This window comes from Corvus brachyrhynchos, unplaced genomic scaffold (genome assembly GCF_000691975.1).
Source record: "Corvus brachyrhynchos isolate BGI_N302 unplaced genomic scaffold, ASM69197v1 scaffold63, whole genome shotgun sequence".
NCBI lineage: Eukaryota > Metazoa > Chordata > Aves > Passeriformes > Corvidae > Corvus > Corvus brachyrhynchos.
In genome coordinates, this window is record NW_008237227.1 from 1,707,775 (window position 1) to 1,721,994 (window position 14,220).

A 14,220-nucleotide genomic window follows, 5' to 3' on the forward strand; every position below is an offset into this window, starting at 1 on the left:
TAAAAGGGTCAGAAACAAAAAGTGAATGGGTGAATGTATCAGTCCTTGTTAACCATTTTTCTGCCTCAGAAATTCAACATAACACAACGGAAAAGACTACACAGACAAGCTGTGAAAGGCAGAGACTTTTTTGTACTCTCCAAGGAAAAAAACAAGCAAGACAAAGAAAAATTCTTTACATAACCATTTCACTTCTTTGTAATCAAAATTAGCAAAGGCAACATATGTACCGATTGAGCAGGCAAACTAGAGGAAAGATGACATGACAAGTGACCAGCTCCCATGCAAATCTGCTTATTGAACTGAGATGTTTTGACAGTCCAATACAAGAAGCTTCTCATTTACATCAAATAGCACTCTAAAAACACACAAAGATTACTGGAGTCACGCTAAAACCTAATCTCCTACGTCTTTAATGGACACACATTAAATAGATACTCAGAAGAATCGACAAAGGACAGACATGCTTGAATATTTGGTGTATATTTATTGATTTTTAAATTGCACAGATCTTTTATGTTCACCTGCAAAGGTCACTAGTTTAACAATTGTTAGTATTAACAATTTCCATAATATGCCTGCTTACTCATATTTACAAGAGGTCACTTCTCATTTCAGCAACAGCTCTAAACAAAGCTGGAAGACGCCAAGAGGTTCACTCAAGCATCTGTGCTGCCCAAGAGAATGGGATAAACACATAGAAATCAATGTTTCTAAACAGAAAGGTATTTTTTCAGGGTCAATAGTGTTGCTAAATAAAACAGTTTGGTGCCTCAATGATTTCTAATTAAAGCCAGAAAATGGGCACACACTCTTCACCTGCTCAAAACTTTTCAAAGACACGTCAAACTAAATGTACTTTACACATATTTAGATATCAAGTGTTGAAATGGTAGATTTATAAACCTAGCATCACACTTTCCTGAGAAACTTCCTCCCAAGTTAGTTGTCCTCCTCCTTTCAGTTACTGATCACAAACTTAGATATATTATCAGTCAGTATTTAGATCCAACTTTGGGAAAGAAGGCTGGAGAATCCAAGACTATGTTAGTGGAGCAAACTGAAAAGAAGAAAATTAAGGAAGATAAAGCAGTCATTGAGATTCAGAAGGGGTTGTTATTTATCAAAAATAAAAATAAGCAAGAATGTCAATGAAGTCTCTAAAGGGAAATAAAGATGTCATAATATATGATCTTCCCATGAAAAAGAATCTTGGTCTTCCTCACAAAATACAGAATAACACCTGATTTCTCATTTCCATGAAGGACAGCTTAGTATGCACTTTACCCTAAGTGGACTACCAATAAAATCCACTCTCTTCTGATAAGCTCTTATTAATTCTAGAAAACAGGCATATTACTGGAAACTGGAAAGAAGTGCATTGTTTGCCAGGATTTTAACCCTGTTTGCAGCTGTTACTGGGGCCACTGCAAAAATTCCAACCCAGAAATAAACCTCCCAAACACGCTATGGACTTGGGGGTAATTTTTGCTTCCTTTCTCCTGTCATTGCTGTTTGGGACCACAAGGCACTGAAAGCAGCTCAGCAGAGATACCCCTGGGGATACAGTAGAGCACTGAAAATGGCAAGTCACCATTCAAAGAAAAGCCAAGTGAGTCGATGACATCAGGCACTCGCAGCGCTGCTGCCTCCCAGCCAGTCACAGGAAGCTTTTCTGGGAAGCACTTGCTCCAGCAGCATATGGCTGACAGTGGGCATTCAGCCTGCATCACTCACCAACGAGGGGTTTAAAATATAGGAATCTTATCAGAGTGCTGCTTTCTCTAACGAGGAGAAAGAAAGGGAAAATAAATTAGAGAGCAGCAGGGGAATGAAGATATTTATGACATGCCTTCACCAAAAGCTTGCATCAGCAAGAATATAAACACATGGCCGAGGATCCCTTTGGTTTAATGCTGCCCAAATTCTTACAAATAAGCTTGTGGGGTTGCTTTTTTTCATATACACCTTCAGGAGAGAGTTAAATAAAAAGAAAAAGCACACAGAATACAACTACTTGCACATAAGCTGCCAAACACAACTGAAAAATGTTTCAGGGGTTCTGTGTGAACAGTGCAGACATTGACACAGGCTGGTAACCTAAGCCCTAACCTTCAGCCCTTTCACAGAATGCTCCCAGGGCTTCAGTCTTTCCTGTCATCCACAAAATAAGTTTCTTTCCCTCAGCTATGAAAAAGGGCTGCTGAAGATGCTGATGGTTCCTATTTCTTTTCTCTGATGCTTTTAACTACTCAAGACTTCACCTTATACTTACGGAGGAAGAAAAGGGACTTCTACCCAGACCATTTGATGCCTAAAGGTGTATTCCCACATCAGATACAAAATAAGCAAGAAGAATTTCTGAATTGTGGGTTGTTTTCAACACTACTCAAAGTAAATTCTAGGAAGCATCAGAAAACAGTAAATAATTTGGTCCTGGGCGCTACAGAGAGAGTGGAGCTCTGTCTTTGTCTCTTTTCAAGGCTGAGTTAACTGAAAAAAGACAACACATGAAAAATTCATTAGAAGGCACAGTGTGGCAACAGAATGCTAGAAAGGCTGACTGCTGCATGCCTGGTAATGGAGACTGCTTAAATAGGGTATGAAAGGCAGGGCACTCGCTGCTGACGTGATAAAGTATCACAGAGGAAAAAATAACACTGCTGCTTCATCCACAGGAAATCTTTCTTGCTAATTGAAGTCAACCGAAGCCTGACTCCTTCCTCTTCAGTTAAAAAAAAAAAAAATCCTAAAAAGAAAGAAAAAATATCAAAGCTAAGGTATAGTTGCCTACAAATTTTTGCAATTTAAAAATTGGGAAGAAACAGAAAGGGGAAGTAAAGATACGCCTACCTGGAGTACCAGATCTTTTGGCTCCTGCTGCTGATGAGTAGAGTGTCTCTGTGAGGATTTGAACACTTTAGCATGATGACAGGAAAGTGAGAAAAAGAAAGGGTAGCCCTTGACAAACAAGCTTTAAATCAAGTTATTCTGGAATGCAGACAATATTTCTATACAAACCATGCACATGAGGAGCACCAATCCAAGTGTCTCCCCCATCTTTACCAGCATTTGCACTAACACACGTTTGTAGGTCAGATTTATTCTATACAACTTGTTTCCCATGTTCTGTACCTCGACATCCTGAACACTGGATAAAGAAGTTGATTAAATCCAGAAGTGCTATGTCCCTGTCTTGTTTATATGATTCAATCCAGTCGTCCACCACAGACTGTCAAGAAAAAAAGAATACTTATCAGAGACTCTTAAAAAGTGTTTTATTAAAGGCAAATGACTTATTCTTTTCAGAATATAATTTCATAATTGAGCATTTATTTTGCATAATTATACATGTGTACAAATTCAGAAATCTATGCACCTTCTCTCAAGGTGGAGACAGAACAAATATTCTTAGAGAGCAGAACTATATGCATCATTTTCTGGTATTATATTGTATAAACACAAGTTCAAATTGAAATTACTGTAATTCCTCAAAACTACTTAGAGTATTTTTTCAGTTTTAAAATTGTGTTGAAAAAACCAGACACTGTTACTCCATTCAGAATGACCAGAAATACTTTGGGATAAACACTGATTTTATATTGCGTAGTGAACATCTCAGTATTTATAAAGGCCAAAGTAGTACATCAGTCACTCAGGAACACTGTAAATAGTTCAGGAAGACAAAATATAATGAGGAATACATAGTAAATAAAATAGTAAATAGTAAATAAACATAGTAAATAAAATAAGACACAGAAGCTGGACTTAGGGTGTTTGTAAGCCACCTGGATCACAGGATAGGAAAGGACAGGATCAGCCAGTTTTAAACTACCCTCAGAACTACAGGCAGACAGGAGATATTTTTATCATCTCTGATATTCCAAGCTCCTCAGCTACCTAAACACTATAGGTAAGGAATTGTGTATATTTAATGTGATCAAATATTATGCTTTACTTATTTTGTGAGGAAAAAACCAAACCTTTCTGTTCTGCACATGCAACAGCATTCATTAGGGAAAGCTTGATTATGTTATCAGAGTACACCTTGCAAATGGATTAGTTTATTCTGGACAGTTCAGGTCTACAAAGAATTTCTATAAAACTAATTTTAAAAAACCACACACATATACCAACACCCACCATGCCCACACAATGGCTTCTACTGTGCTGAAAAGGAATCAATAGGAAAGACAAAAAATCCAAACAATTTGATCTCTTAGAAAAATCTGCCTTTTTCTTAATTAGTAGCTGTAAGGAGGCATCTTGAAAAATCCCTCTGCAATTTCCAGTTTATCCAAGTGCAAACTCCCAAGACTACCACTGGGCCTTTGGCGGGTGTATGAGGAAAAGGGAGCAGCAAACCAGTTGTGTATGTACCAGAGACACACAGAGCTCTGAACTGAGCCAAAGCACTGCACACATCACCACACTCACCCTTGAGCCAGGAGCAGACTAGCAGTACTACCATGTTATCCAACAACCAGCATGAATCTCGAAACATCCAATTTGCCAGGAAACTCAGTTTGCACAAGTTTTGCCTCCCCACACACACACACACCCAGTAGGAGAAGCAATTTTACAAAGGGGTCCATCTGCTACTTAGAAGAAATTAGAAAGCAACTCTTGGCCTCTAAGCTAAGCTTTAAACAAGTTGAGGAAACACAAAGCAGCAGCACAAAACCAGTTATCTAGAATGTTATCTCAGTGTTATTTTATCACAAACTCAGACCTGTTCCTGGAAGTATCAATCATTTCAATCAATCAGCAAAATTCTCCAGGGCACATAAACCAAATGTAGCCAAATGTAGAAAGTATTTACTACACCAAATATTGACAGAGCTTAATGACCAGGCTGTTGGTGTACTACCAATTTACGAGATTTGTTTGAACAGCTCTACTACTGTAGATATCAGAACAACATGCAACTGCCAGCAGCTGTTTTTTACACTAAAGAAAATAGCAGCTGTGCTGGGTCAGACAACAGGTTCACCTGCCCAACAGGGCTTATACATGTAGTGAAAAGCATAAGAAAAGGGCAAGAATACACTGATATTTCTGAGTTACTCTCCAAGACCCTTAAGACCCCAGAAAATTTCCTCTCTCATGGATGTGTCTGTCTAAACTAGCTTTATATTGACATCATCTTGCAGCAGTGTGCAAGGGTTAATTATTCACTGCAAAATAAAACTATAATTGTGGTTTAAACTTGCCAACTGTTAGATCTATTTGATGTGACCCAATTCTTATGAAACAAGAAAAAACAAACCCCAAGCCCCTGTCTGCATTTTCCATATTTCCGTCTGGTCACCTCTTTCCAGGTAGAACAATCCTACTCTGTGCCATGTGGCTTGCCCAGAAATAATGCCCTATCTTTATCCTTCCCCCCTCTCATCACACATCTCTTGACAGTTTCTGAAGTCTACTACATTCTTCTTTGAGCCTGGGAAATCTCAGCTGCTTCTCCTGAGTGTTAAGAACTAGCTCCCCAGCATCTGTTCATTATGCACTGCTGAGTTTCACAGAAAACACTCCCCCTGGAAATAAGGCTGGCCCAAGAAATTCCCTCCCACGTTCAGTCTTACTCCTGTTTGTTGCTACAACACACTGCCCCTTCAGCCATACCACTGCAACTTCTCCTGGACTGTGCTATATATACTGCCAATGAACCCATCTGGACTTAAGAAAAGGGGGAGCCAAGGGAAGAAACTTGAAGGAATGAGTACCTTTAAATGTTGCTTCTGTTTCTTTTAAACATTTATTTGATTTTTGCAGCGCTACCTCAAACTGCAGCATCAGTGCAGCTCCTCTCACTTCTGTTTTCTGTCTCTCGTACAAAAAGAATTGTGTGGGACACGCTGTGTCCTGGGGCACTGGGGGCCCACTCTGTCCTACCAGTGTGCCACTTGCATTTTCAACCCAGAGCCATTGTGCAATTTAGAGAAAAATAAAGACAAGTGGCTCATCTCCAGACTTGGGGACCAGACTTGAGGCAATGCAGAGTCTTCCGTGGCAGCAGTAGATAAGAAAAGCAGAAAAATCAGAGCGAAGGTTCTCAAGAGGGATTGCAGGCAAAGACTGTCTGGACCTCCCAGAGAACTGACAAAGCTGTAAGTAAAAGGTGAATTTGTGGGTAGGGTTCATTTTATCTCAGCTGACATGCCCTCAGTGCCTTCACACTCAGCAGTGTGTGTGACACACGTGCGGCCAGCGCTCGGTGAGCTGTGGGTGTAACTCCTGCCCTGAGCAGGTACGTGAGGACAGCTGAGAGAGCTTTTGCTGCACAGTGCTTGTGTTCACCCCAAGAGAGCCCCACTGCCTGAGGAGCTGTGGCTGACAAGTCACATACAGGCACCTGACCTGCCAGCATCAGCACAGAGCCACTCAAACTGCATTCACTAAGCCCTAAAAATCAGTGTCCCAAAATAACACCCACACGCTCAGCCCCTCGTGTACACTTGGCAAGCTTGATGCCGAATTTTCTTCGAGATTACAGTTTAAGGCAACAGGAGATAATGAAGCCAGACTACATATGCTACAACAGTTGGAACTTAATCAAACTGTTGACTTTTGATGTAACAGAAAAGAGCTATAAAAACTGAAAACACGAGATGAAAAAATAAAAATGACACACATCAGACCCAAAAGAGAGACAAGTATCAACTGAACCAAGACAAAACAGCAGTAATCCAAATACCAGGAAAAAAGGTTGAATACAAGCAAAAAAGAAATCAAACCACAGACAGCAGTGTAGCAAATGGTGCAACATGCAATCCTTGCCAAAAAATTGAATTCTTTTGCATAAATATGCATAGAGAGAAGGACTCCTATTAAAAACAAGGATTTCTAACCAACAGGCCCCAGGTTACAGCAAACCCTCCAAGACGATTTTATCTTGCTGGCCACCTCCATCCAGATCCCACTTTTTCAAGAGCTTCTCATACATAATCCAAGAGCAAACTCAGGGAAATGACCCACATTTGCTCATCTTGCCCAGATACCTTTTGCTCTTGCCCCTCCCTGTCACCTGTCCCAAGCACAGATCATTTAACACCTTGAAGGCACATGTGGTGACAGAAGGCAAGGACCAGGTGGCCCTTTTGGAAAGGAGGTAGCTACAAGCAGGTTCCATCCCGCAGAATTCATCCCCACAAGTCTCCTTGCTCACTTCCACAAAACACTTAGGAAAGAAGGCACCAAAGACTGCAGAAGCTGCTCCAGTGGTACCCATCTGCTTCCAGATGTTTTTACCTTCAGATGCAGTGGGGAGCATGGATTTACCGTGTGGAAATGTGCACTTACATGCTATGCATGAAACACACAATAAATTCAGCATTCTGGGGAGGCACAGGATCTATAGGACATGTGCTGCAGCCTGCCCAGGGGCAGCACATCCATGCTTTTGGGATTCACCAGCTTCAAGGCACACACATACTTGGCAACAAGCTCAGTTACACAGATAAAACCTCCAGGTAACTCCAGTAACACCAACAACCCTCCTCCACTCCCTGCTGTCAGGACACATCTAGACACATACACACACATGTTATATACATATACACAGACACATACATACACCACATCTCTGGGTCAGTCACCAAGTCCATACAGGTATGTTACAAAAATGAGACTCAACCATTTTTTTTATTATGAAATTGCTTCTATTCTTATGAGAACTTAGTAAAAAAATCAAGGTTTCCTGCAAATGGCAGATGATGTACAGTACAAATACAGTGTCAGTACAAAGACTTTCCAAAGCCTGCAACAGTTTCCAAGAGAATCTCACAGAAATGAACTCTCTGATGAGTCTTTTTTAAGAGCTACCATGGAGCATAATTTGAAGAATATGCCAGGTAAGCAATCCTACAGAAATATGAAGCCTAAATAAAGTCAAGCAAGTAGCAGAATAGATGCACAGTCTGAGTAAACAACTTCAAATCAATCAACTTGGAGAAATATTGACCTTCACATCTCAAAGTCTGCTAAAAGATAAACCAGAAGCGTTTTAATGGTACTGAAGAGGAACAGCAGCTCGGGGTTGCCAGTAAAAGAAAGTCTGATGCAATGAATGAAATAATGAAGCTAGTGATCTTATTTCCTCCTCTAGACTTTGCAGCTATGAATCCATTTCATATTCCTTCAGCGTGAGAGAATTGAGGAGCATTAACTGTTGGAAGAACCAGAGGGACTGACAGCAGAGGACACCTTGCCAGCTCATGTAAATTAGCACAGTCCCTCTAAATATTAATGAAAGTTGACTTCAAAAAAAGCTATTTCACAGTTTCAATTAAGTAACAATCTGGCAACAGTGCTACAAACAAAAGTGAAAACAAATGACACCATATACAAAGTGCAAGCTAAAATGGAAGATCTGAGTCAACTGTAAACCAAGGCAAATCGAGTATAAAGAACTTGCCAAATAATTTGCCATTTCATACAACTGATCATGGACATGCTTCATTTACAGTGAAAATGAAAGAAAAAAATTACTCTAGAATGGGTGTGCAACATGTTTACATCAAGGTAGGAAAAAATCCAAAAAATCAAAGCTTACACTAACAACTTCTGCCAAAAACCCAAAGTTACTCAAATGAAATTTGAAACTGATCAAAAAAGGAATGCACAGTGAAATTAAATATTTCAATAACTTGTATAAAGAGCAACCTCAAATAGAAGATAAAAGTAGAAAATACACTTTAACAGATAGTGGGAAGAATTTAGTACACTAAAAATAAGAACCCAGGGAAACAAAGGCAAGTAGTGAGAGACTTAAAACACTGCATAAATTTTTTTAAGTCCATCTGTTCAGGTTGGCTTTTTAAAAAAAAGAATAGAAGCCTTTTAAGGACAAATTTTGTGCAAACTGAAGTAATTACACAGATGGCTGCTGGAGAGAAGGTAGTTCCTAATGTGTGAAAGTATGTGCAATTTAGATGGGGCAGCACACTCCAGGATGAGTGCCTGGCTGCATTCCAAACTGCAGGCAGTAAGTCTAATATACACCCAGTGAAAACCTCGTATCAGGATAACAAAAATGAACTGCAGCTTGAGGACATGCATTTTATTATTTTTCTCTAAGGATAATAATTTCAAATTATAAAAGAGTTCATACTTCGCTAACACCTACCATGCACTTCCTGATAAGCCAAAATAATTTTCTTTAAAAAACCCCCCAAAAATCTCACGTTAAGGTAACAGTAAGCAAAGATGGGAAAATTTGTTTTATGCAGTGTCTACCTACATAACTTTTTCTTTTCTGAAGCACAGAGAGGAAAGGAATACAGTCCTAGAAGTACTTCTTCCCAATAAAACTAAGGGATTTATACTCTCCATATAGGATTATCTGTTTGGCATTTTGTGTAAATACACATTTCTATGCAGTAGGCTGGGTATTAAATATCACTACATAGGGAAATCAGTGTAACATGTTACACTGAACCATTTGGGAGAAAAAACGCTACCAAAAGAAGAAATATTTCTTCTCTTAGGAGAATCTTAGAATGGTACAGGTTAACTGGCATTACACTGAGTGTGTAAAAGGTACTGGGAAAATTCTGCTTTCAAATGGACTCAAATCACAGGAACTCCTGAGGCTGGGTACTCTTGCCCAGCAGATCCACACTACTCAGGGCAGCAGTTGCTCACCTGAGTGCTCAGGAAAGGTGGGTGCACCATACAAAGCTCTCACCAAGATTTTCTAAGGTGGTACAGAACTTTTGCAGGTGCTCATCTCTCACAGGTGACATATCACACCGTTTCCAAGCAGCTGTGTCTGTTTAAGCCAAGCCAATCACGGGCATGAATGATGCTACAAAGCACCAAAACTGCCCATGAACACAAGAATGAAAAGATACTTAGAGGAGTCCTGAAACAAAATGGAGTTACTCCAGTAAGAGACCCATCAATTCATTAAAACACATGATTCGTATTCCTGTGCTAGCACAGTTTGTAAAGGGTTCACAGATCACCCCAGAAAAACATCAGCATTCTAGAGAGCAAAAGACTTCTCTGCCTTCAAGTCTAACGAGTATTTTCAGGTACAAATGTTTTCACACACTGCACTACTGGCACTTGTGTTCACATTAACAGCAAAATCATCTCACATCTTATTAAATCACAAGGGAAAAGAAGCCTTGTGTGATGACTGCAGAAAAATTCATTTGGTATTAAGGGATACTCCTCTAATTAATTAATGCTTTGTTCGGTGGCTAAATTGTTCCCAATGTAACAACTATAAAAACACGTACACAGTTTTGGTTTTTTTCTTTTAATTCAGTAGCATACAATCAAAAGCAAAGCAAGATTGGGCTACAGAATGTGCCTAGCAAAGTGAAAATGCTAGTTTAAATGTTAATAATAGATGCAGTCATTTTGCCCAGTAAACTTTAGAGACTGCATACTCAAACTCCTAAGGAGTTTCTGAGACAATCTGGGGAAACCCTAAGTTATTATCCATCCTTCAAGCTGGAGGATACAGCAGTTAAAATACAGTAACATGCCTTTAACACAAAAAGCATGGGTAATACTTAATGTATGTCTGTATATTATTAATCTTCAAAGACCTTCACTTTCAGAAATAGCTGAGGGAGTCACAGAGATGTGATCCAGCAAAAAACACTTCTAGAGGGAGAAAAGAAACTCAGGGAAGAGAGAACCATTAAGGCCACTGAGAACACAGACACCACATTGACCCTGAGCTGAGAACAGTCAGAGGTAGGGAGAATCCCCAAAATTCGTTTTTGCCACCTTATTCTCTTTCTTAACTGCCACTGTCAGAGACAGGCTGTTGGATTTTTGGTGCAATCCAGTTACAGCTGCTCTGATGTTCTTAAACTCAAGCATCTATGTAAAAACACATGTAATTCCTCCTGCATATGGTAGATATGGTTAAACAGTCACTCCAGCCAGGAGTAAGTCTGAGCTGCTGCCAGAGATGGACTTCTCAAGGCAGGGTAAGCCTTGAGAAAGCCTTGTATGCTACAAATACAGCTTTACTCAGACTGGGAGGGAACCTCCAAGGTCACAAATCCCCATGTGCACGTAAGAACAGTGAGGAACATCCCTGATTTCTGGAAAGACAAGGAAGCACTGGTGGCACAATGAAAAATTCCATTTCAGCACACTCAATACTTGGATACTTATCTTAAAATGCCTGCTGGCATATAATGGAGCCATATTTATTCTGAACTATGTCTAATCAACAGCAAGATTACCTTTTATTAGCTGAGCATAAGCAGAGGCGGCAATTATGAAAAGTTTTTTTCCTCAAAATCAGCCTCTGCTCTGTAGTGAACTGCTAACACCAATTAAGGGTGACTGGTAATGAATGGAATATTGGAGAGTCATCAAGGCATAGATCTGTTCATGTTTGGGTACTGAACAACTCCTAAAATTACTGACAATCCATTCTCTCTGATGTTCTGGAGGAACAAACCCCCTTTGCAGACAAGAAAGCAGAACTTCCATGTCTGGTTTGACCAACAGCAGCACAAACTTCATTACAGATAACTGGTCATAACTAACTCAGGAGAAATTTGCAGTCTGAACCCTAAACAAAATCTGATCTCATCACAAGCTCTTTAGTTCCCTGTCATCTTAACAGCAGGGTCAGAGACCAATGCAGAGATGCCTGAAGATTTTAGCTACCAGTCAGTCTCTGCCTGGGTGGCTCAGCTGGAAGAGCAGAAGCTCACCCGAGCCTTCATTCCCACCACTGGGCAGCTGAGCACATGAGAAATGCTGATAGAGACCATTCTGCCTATGGAAGTTCAGAGTGGGGAAATGCAGAGGATATAGCTGTCACCATAAAAATATAACTAAAAAATAAGTATATGGAAGAGAAAAATGACAAAAAGCAGAAGAGTATCATGTTTGACTATGAACATAAAAACCTCAGAGTCTAAAGAAGTTCTATGAACAGTCTTAATGGAGTAACACTTGAAAATGTACCTGCAGAAAGCATGAACAGCAGGTCATGTCACACTTCATACACAGAGAGCTGCTGACAGAACAACTCCTGAAGCACTAACTGTACAAAAGGTTACAGAGCAAATGAATACCAACTTAACGTGAGCATCAAAGAGATTTACAGAGTTCAAACAAGACACAAGCAGCACCTCATGACAGAGGCAAAGATTTTATGCAAAGAGCAGCCCTGGAGTTATGTATACTTGAAACACAAAAAATTAAACTGATTTTATTTCCCTGGAAGAAGAAACCTGCAACAAGCCTGAAGAAAAGTAGTAAATGAATCCTGCTGTGAGAAGCAAAATAGAGAAGCTTAAAAGAAGTGAAAATTGAATTCAGCTACAGACTTTCATGAACTGGCATCACAAAGCCAGAAAAATCTAACAACTAAAAAAAATTCTGAGAGCCAACAGCAGGAGCAGATAGATCAGAAATGAAAGCACATGATATCCATGTAATGTCAGAACATATTAATTGAATTTTCCTGGGTTTTCATTGCTGGAAGCAAACTTAGGAGCACTAGAAAATAAGTATGTTCATAGTACAGGGAAAGAACTGAATACTGAGAAATAATATGTTCAGCCAAATACAAATATATGGCACTTGTTTGAAAACTGCAATACTGACAAAATTGCTAAAATGACACAAAAAAACCTGCTTCAAAACTATGAAAAACAAAAATGCCAAGCATTCCTGATTGTTACATCAAAATCCCTAAGCTATTATGGAAAAATACAAGTATAAAGAGAAGTATAAGTCTCGTTTACAGAACCCTGGTTTCACACAGGATTATTGCCCAAAAGTGCAAGTTAAAAAGTATTAAATCACATTTTAATTGCATTCTCTTTCCTACTATAGGGCTTCTTTAATTTTTAAAAATATTTTTACCAACGGTAAGTTTTTCAAAGGTGCCCAAGCGATGCATGCTCTTGAAACTAAGGCTCAAGTCATTTATGCCTGTTTGCATCCCAGGCCTTCCCTATTCCTTTACTATTTGTGTGTAATCTCTCCCCTGCTTAGACTGTGCTGTGCACTTTTCCTCCTGCCTGCAGGCTGGGCACATGTGGAGCATGTGTGTGTCTGTGCATATGTGATTTGTGGACACAGGTATGTAAATGGGAATACACAGACACACATCCACCCACACACGCAAATTCTCCACTTCTCAAAACAATTCCTTTGTATCTGAATTCCAAAGGTTTCTTAATGCAAACATGCAGACAATTTTTTGTTTGTATTTAATCTGCAGAAGACTTGTGTCAGCATCTCTTTTGAAACAGAGAAAATGTATCAAAGTCAACTTCACACACACACACACGCAGAGTTATCAAATATCAAAGCAATCACCCATTCCTTTCTGTTTGGCTTCTGCAAATACCAATAACTCTAAGTCAACTATACTACATAAAGTATATTGTATGTTCTGCACCACAGTAAAACCAGAAAATAGGCTCCAGATGTTTCCTCAATTCCTGCCAAAAACAAAATTTGAAAAAGTGCTGAAAACCAAACAAAGTTGGAAGCTCTGTTGTAGGAAAAAAAGGCACAAGGAATCTGTAGCTTTGTTAGGAGTAAATTTGTTCTGTCTTCACCTACTAGATAAGAAGGGTCAATCCTGAATAAGTGTAAACACAGCAACTATGCAGAACAAAAATTCTCATTTCCTTTCTGTGTATTACTTCTTTAAAATTACATCTCAGACTTTCCACAGATTCGAGACAGAAAATTTTCAACAACTTTCATTCATTTGCAATACTTGATTCCCCTGGGATTTAAACAGACTTAGCTTTTAGCTACACTAAAGTAATATTGAGAATGGGACTTGGCACCTAATTCTCCTAATTTGTAATTTTCTCATGTTAGCACCAAAACAAACTGATACTGCCTAAGTCCTGTGTTGTTGAAATGCAAAGTAAAGCAGGTTTGAAGAGTGTTTTGGGCCCATTGTTTCTCCTTTGAGTACCAAAACCAAGAACTGCAGCACAGCAGCTTACTAAAACCCCCAACACTGTCCAAACCAATCCTCTGTGCAGCGTCCTGAGGTGACACTCACCTGGCCCCATACATCCTGTACAGACCTCTAACCTGATCAAAACATAAGGGGGTAAGAAACATTTCTAGAGGCAACTAGAACCATCTTATTTATTTTACAATGAAAAATTTGCCTTCAGGATGTATCCATGTTTTCCCTCAGACTCAGGGAAAGTCTAGGCAAATAGTTTAGCCTTCATCTGTTGCAGTGAGGGGGACAGC

The 14,220-nt window shown here is 39.5% G+C and overlaps 1 protein-coding gene across 7 annotated transcripts in view; it reads right to left on the bottom strand.

Annotated features, from left to right (window-relative positions):
• The window catches only part of STAG1 (stromal antigen 1), a 174,680-nt gene that overhangs the window by 104,339 nt on the left and 56,121 nt on the right, over positions 1-14,220 (bottom strand). For all 7 annotated transcript variants that reach the window (XM_017729424.1, XM_017729423.1, XM_017729422.1 and 4 more), the window contains one exon: positions 3,136-3,232. In XM_017729424.1, the coding sequence (XP_017584913.1) occupies positions 3,136-3,232 (97 nt within the window). The remainder of the gene's footprint in view (positions 1-3,135; positions 3,233-14,220) is intronic.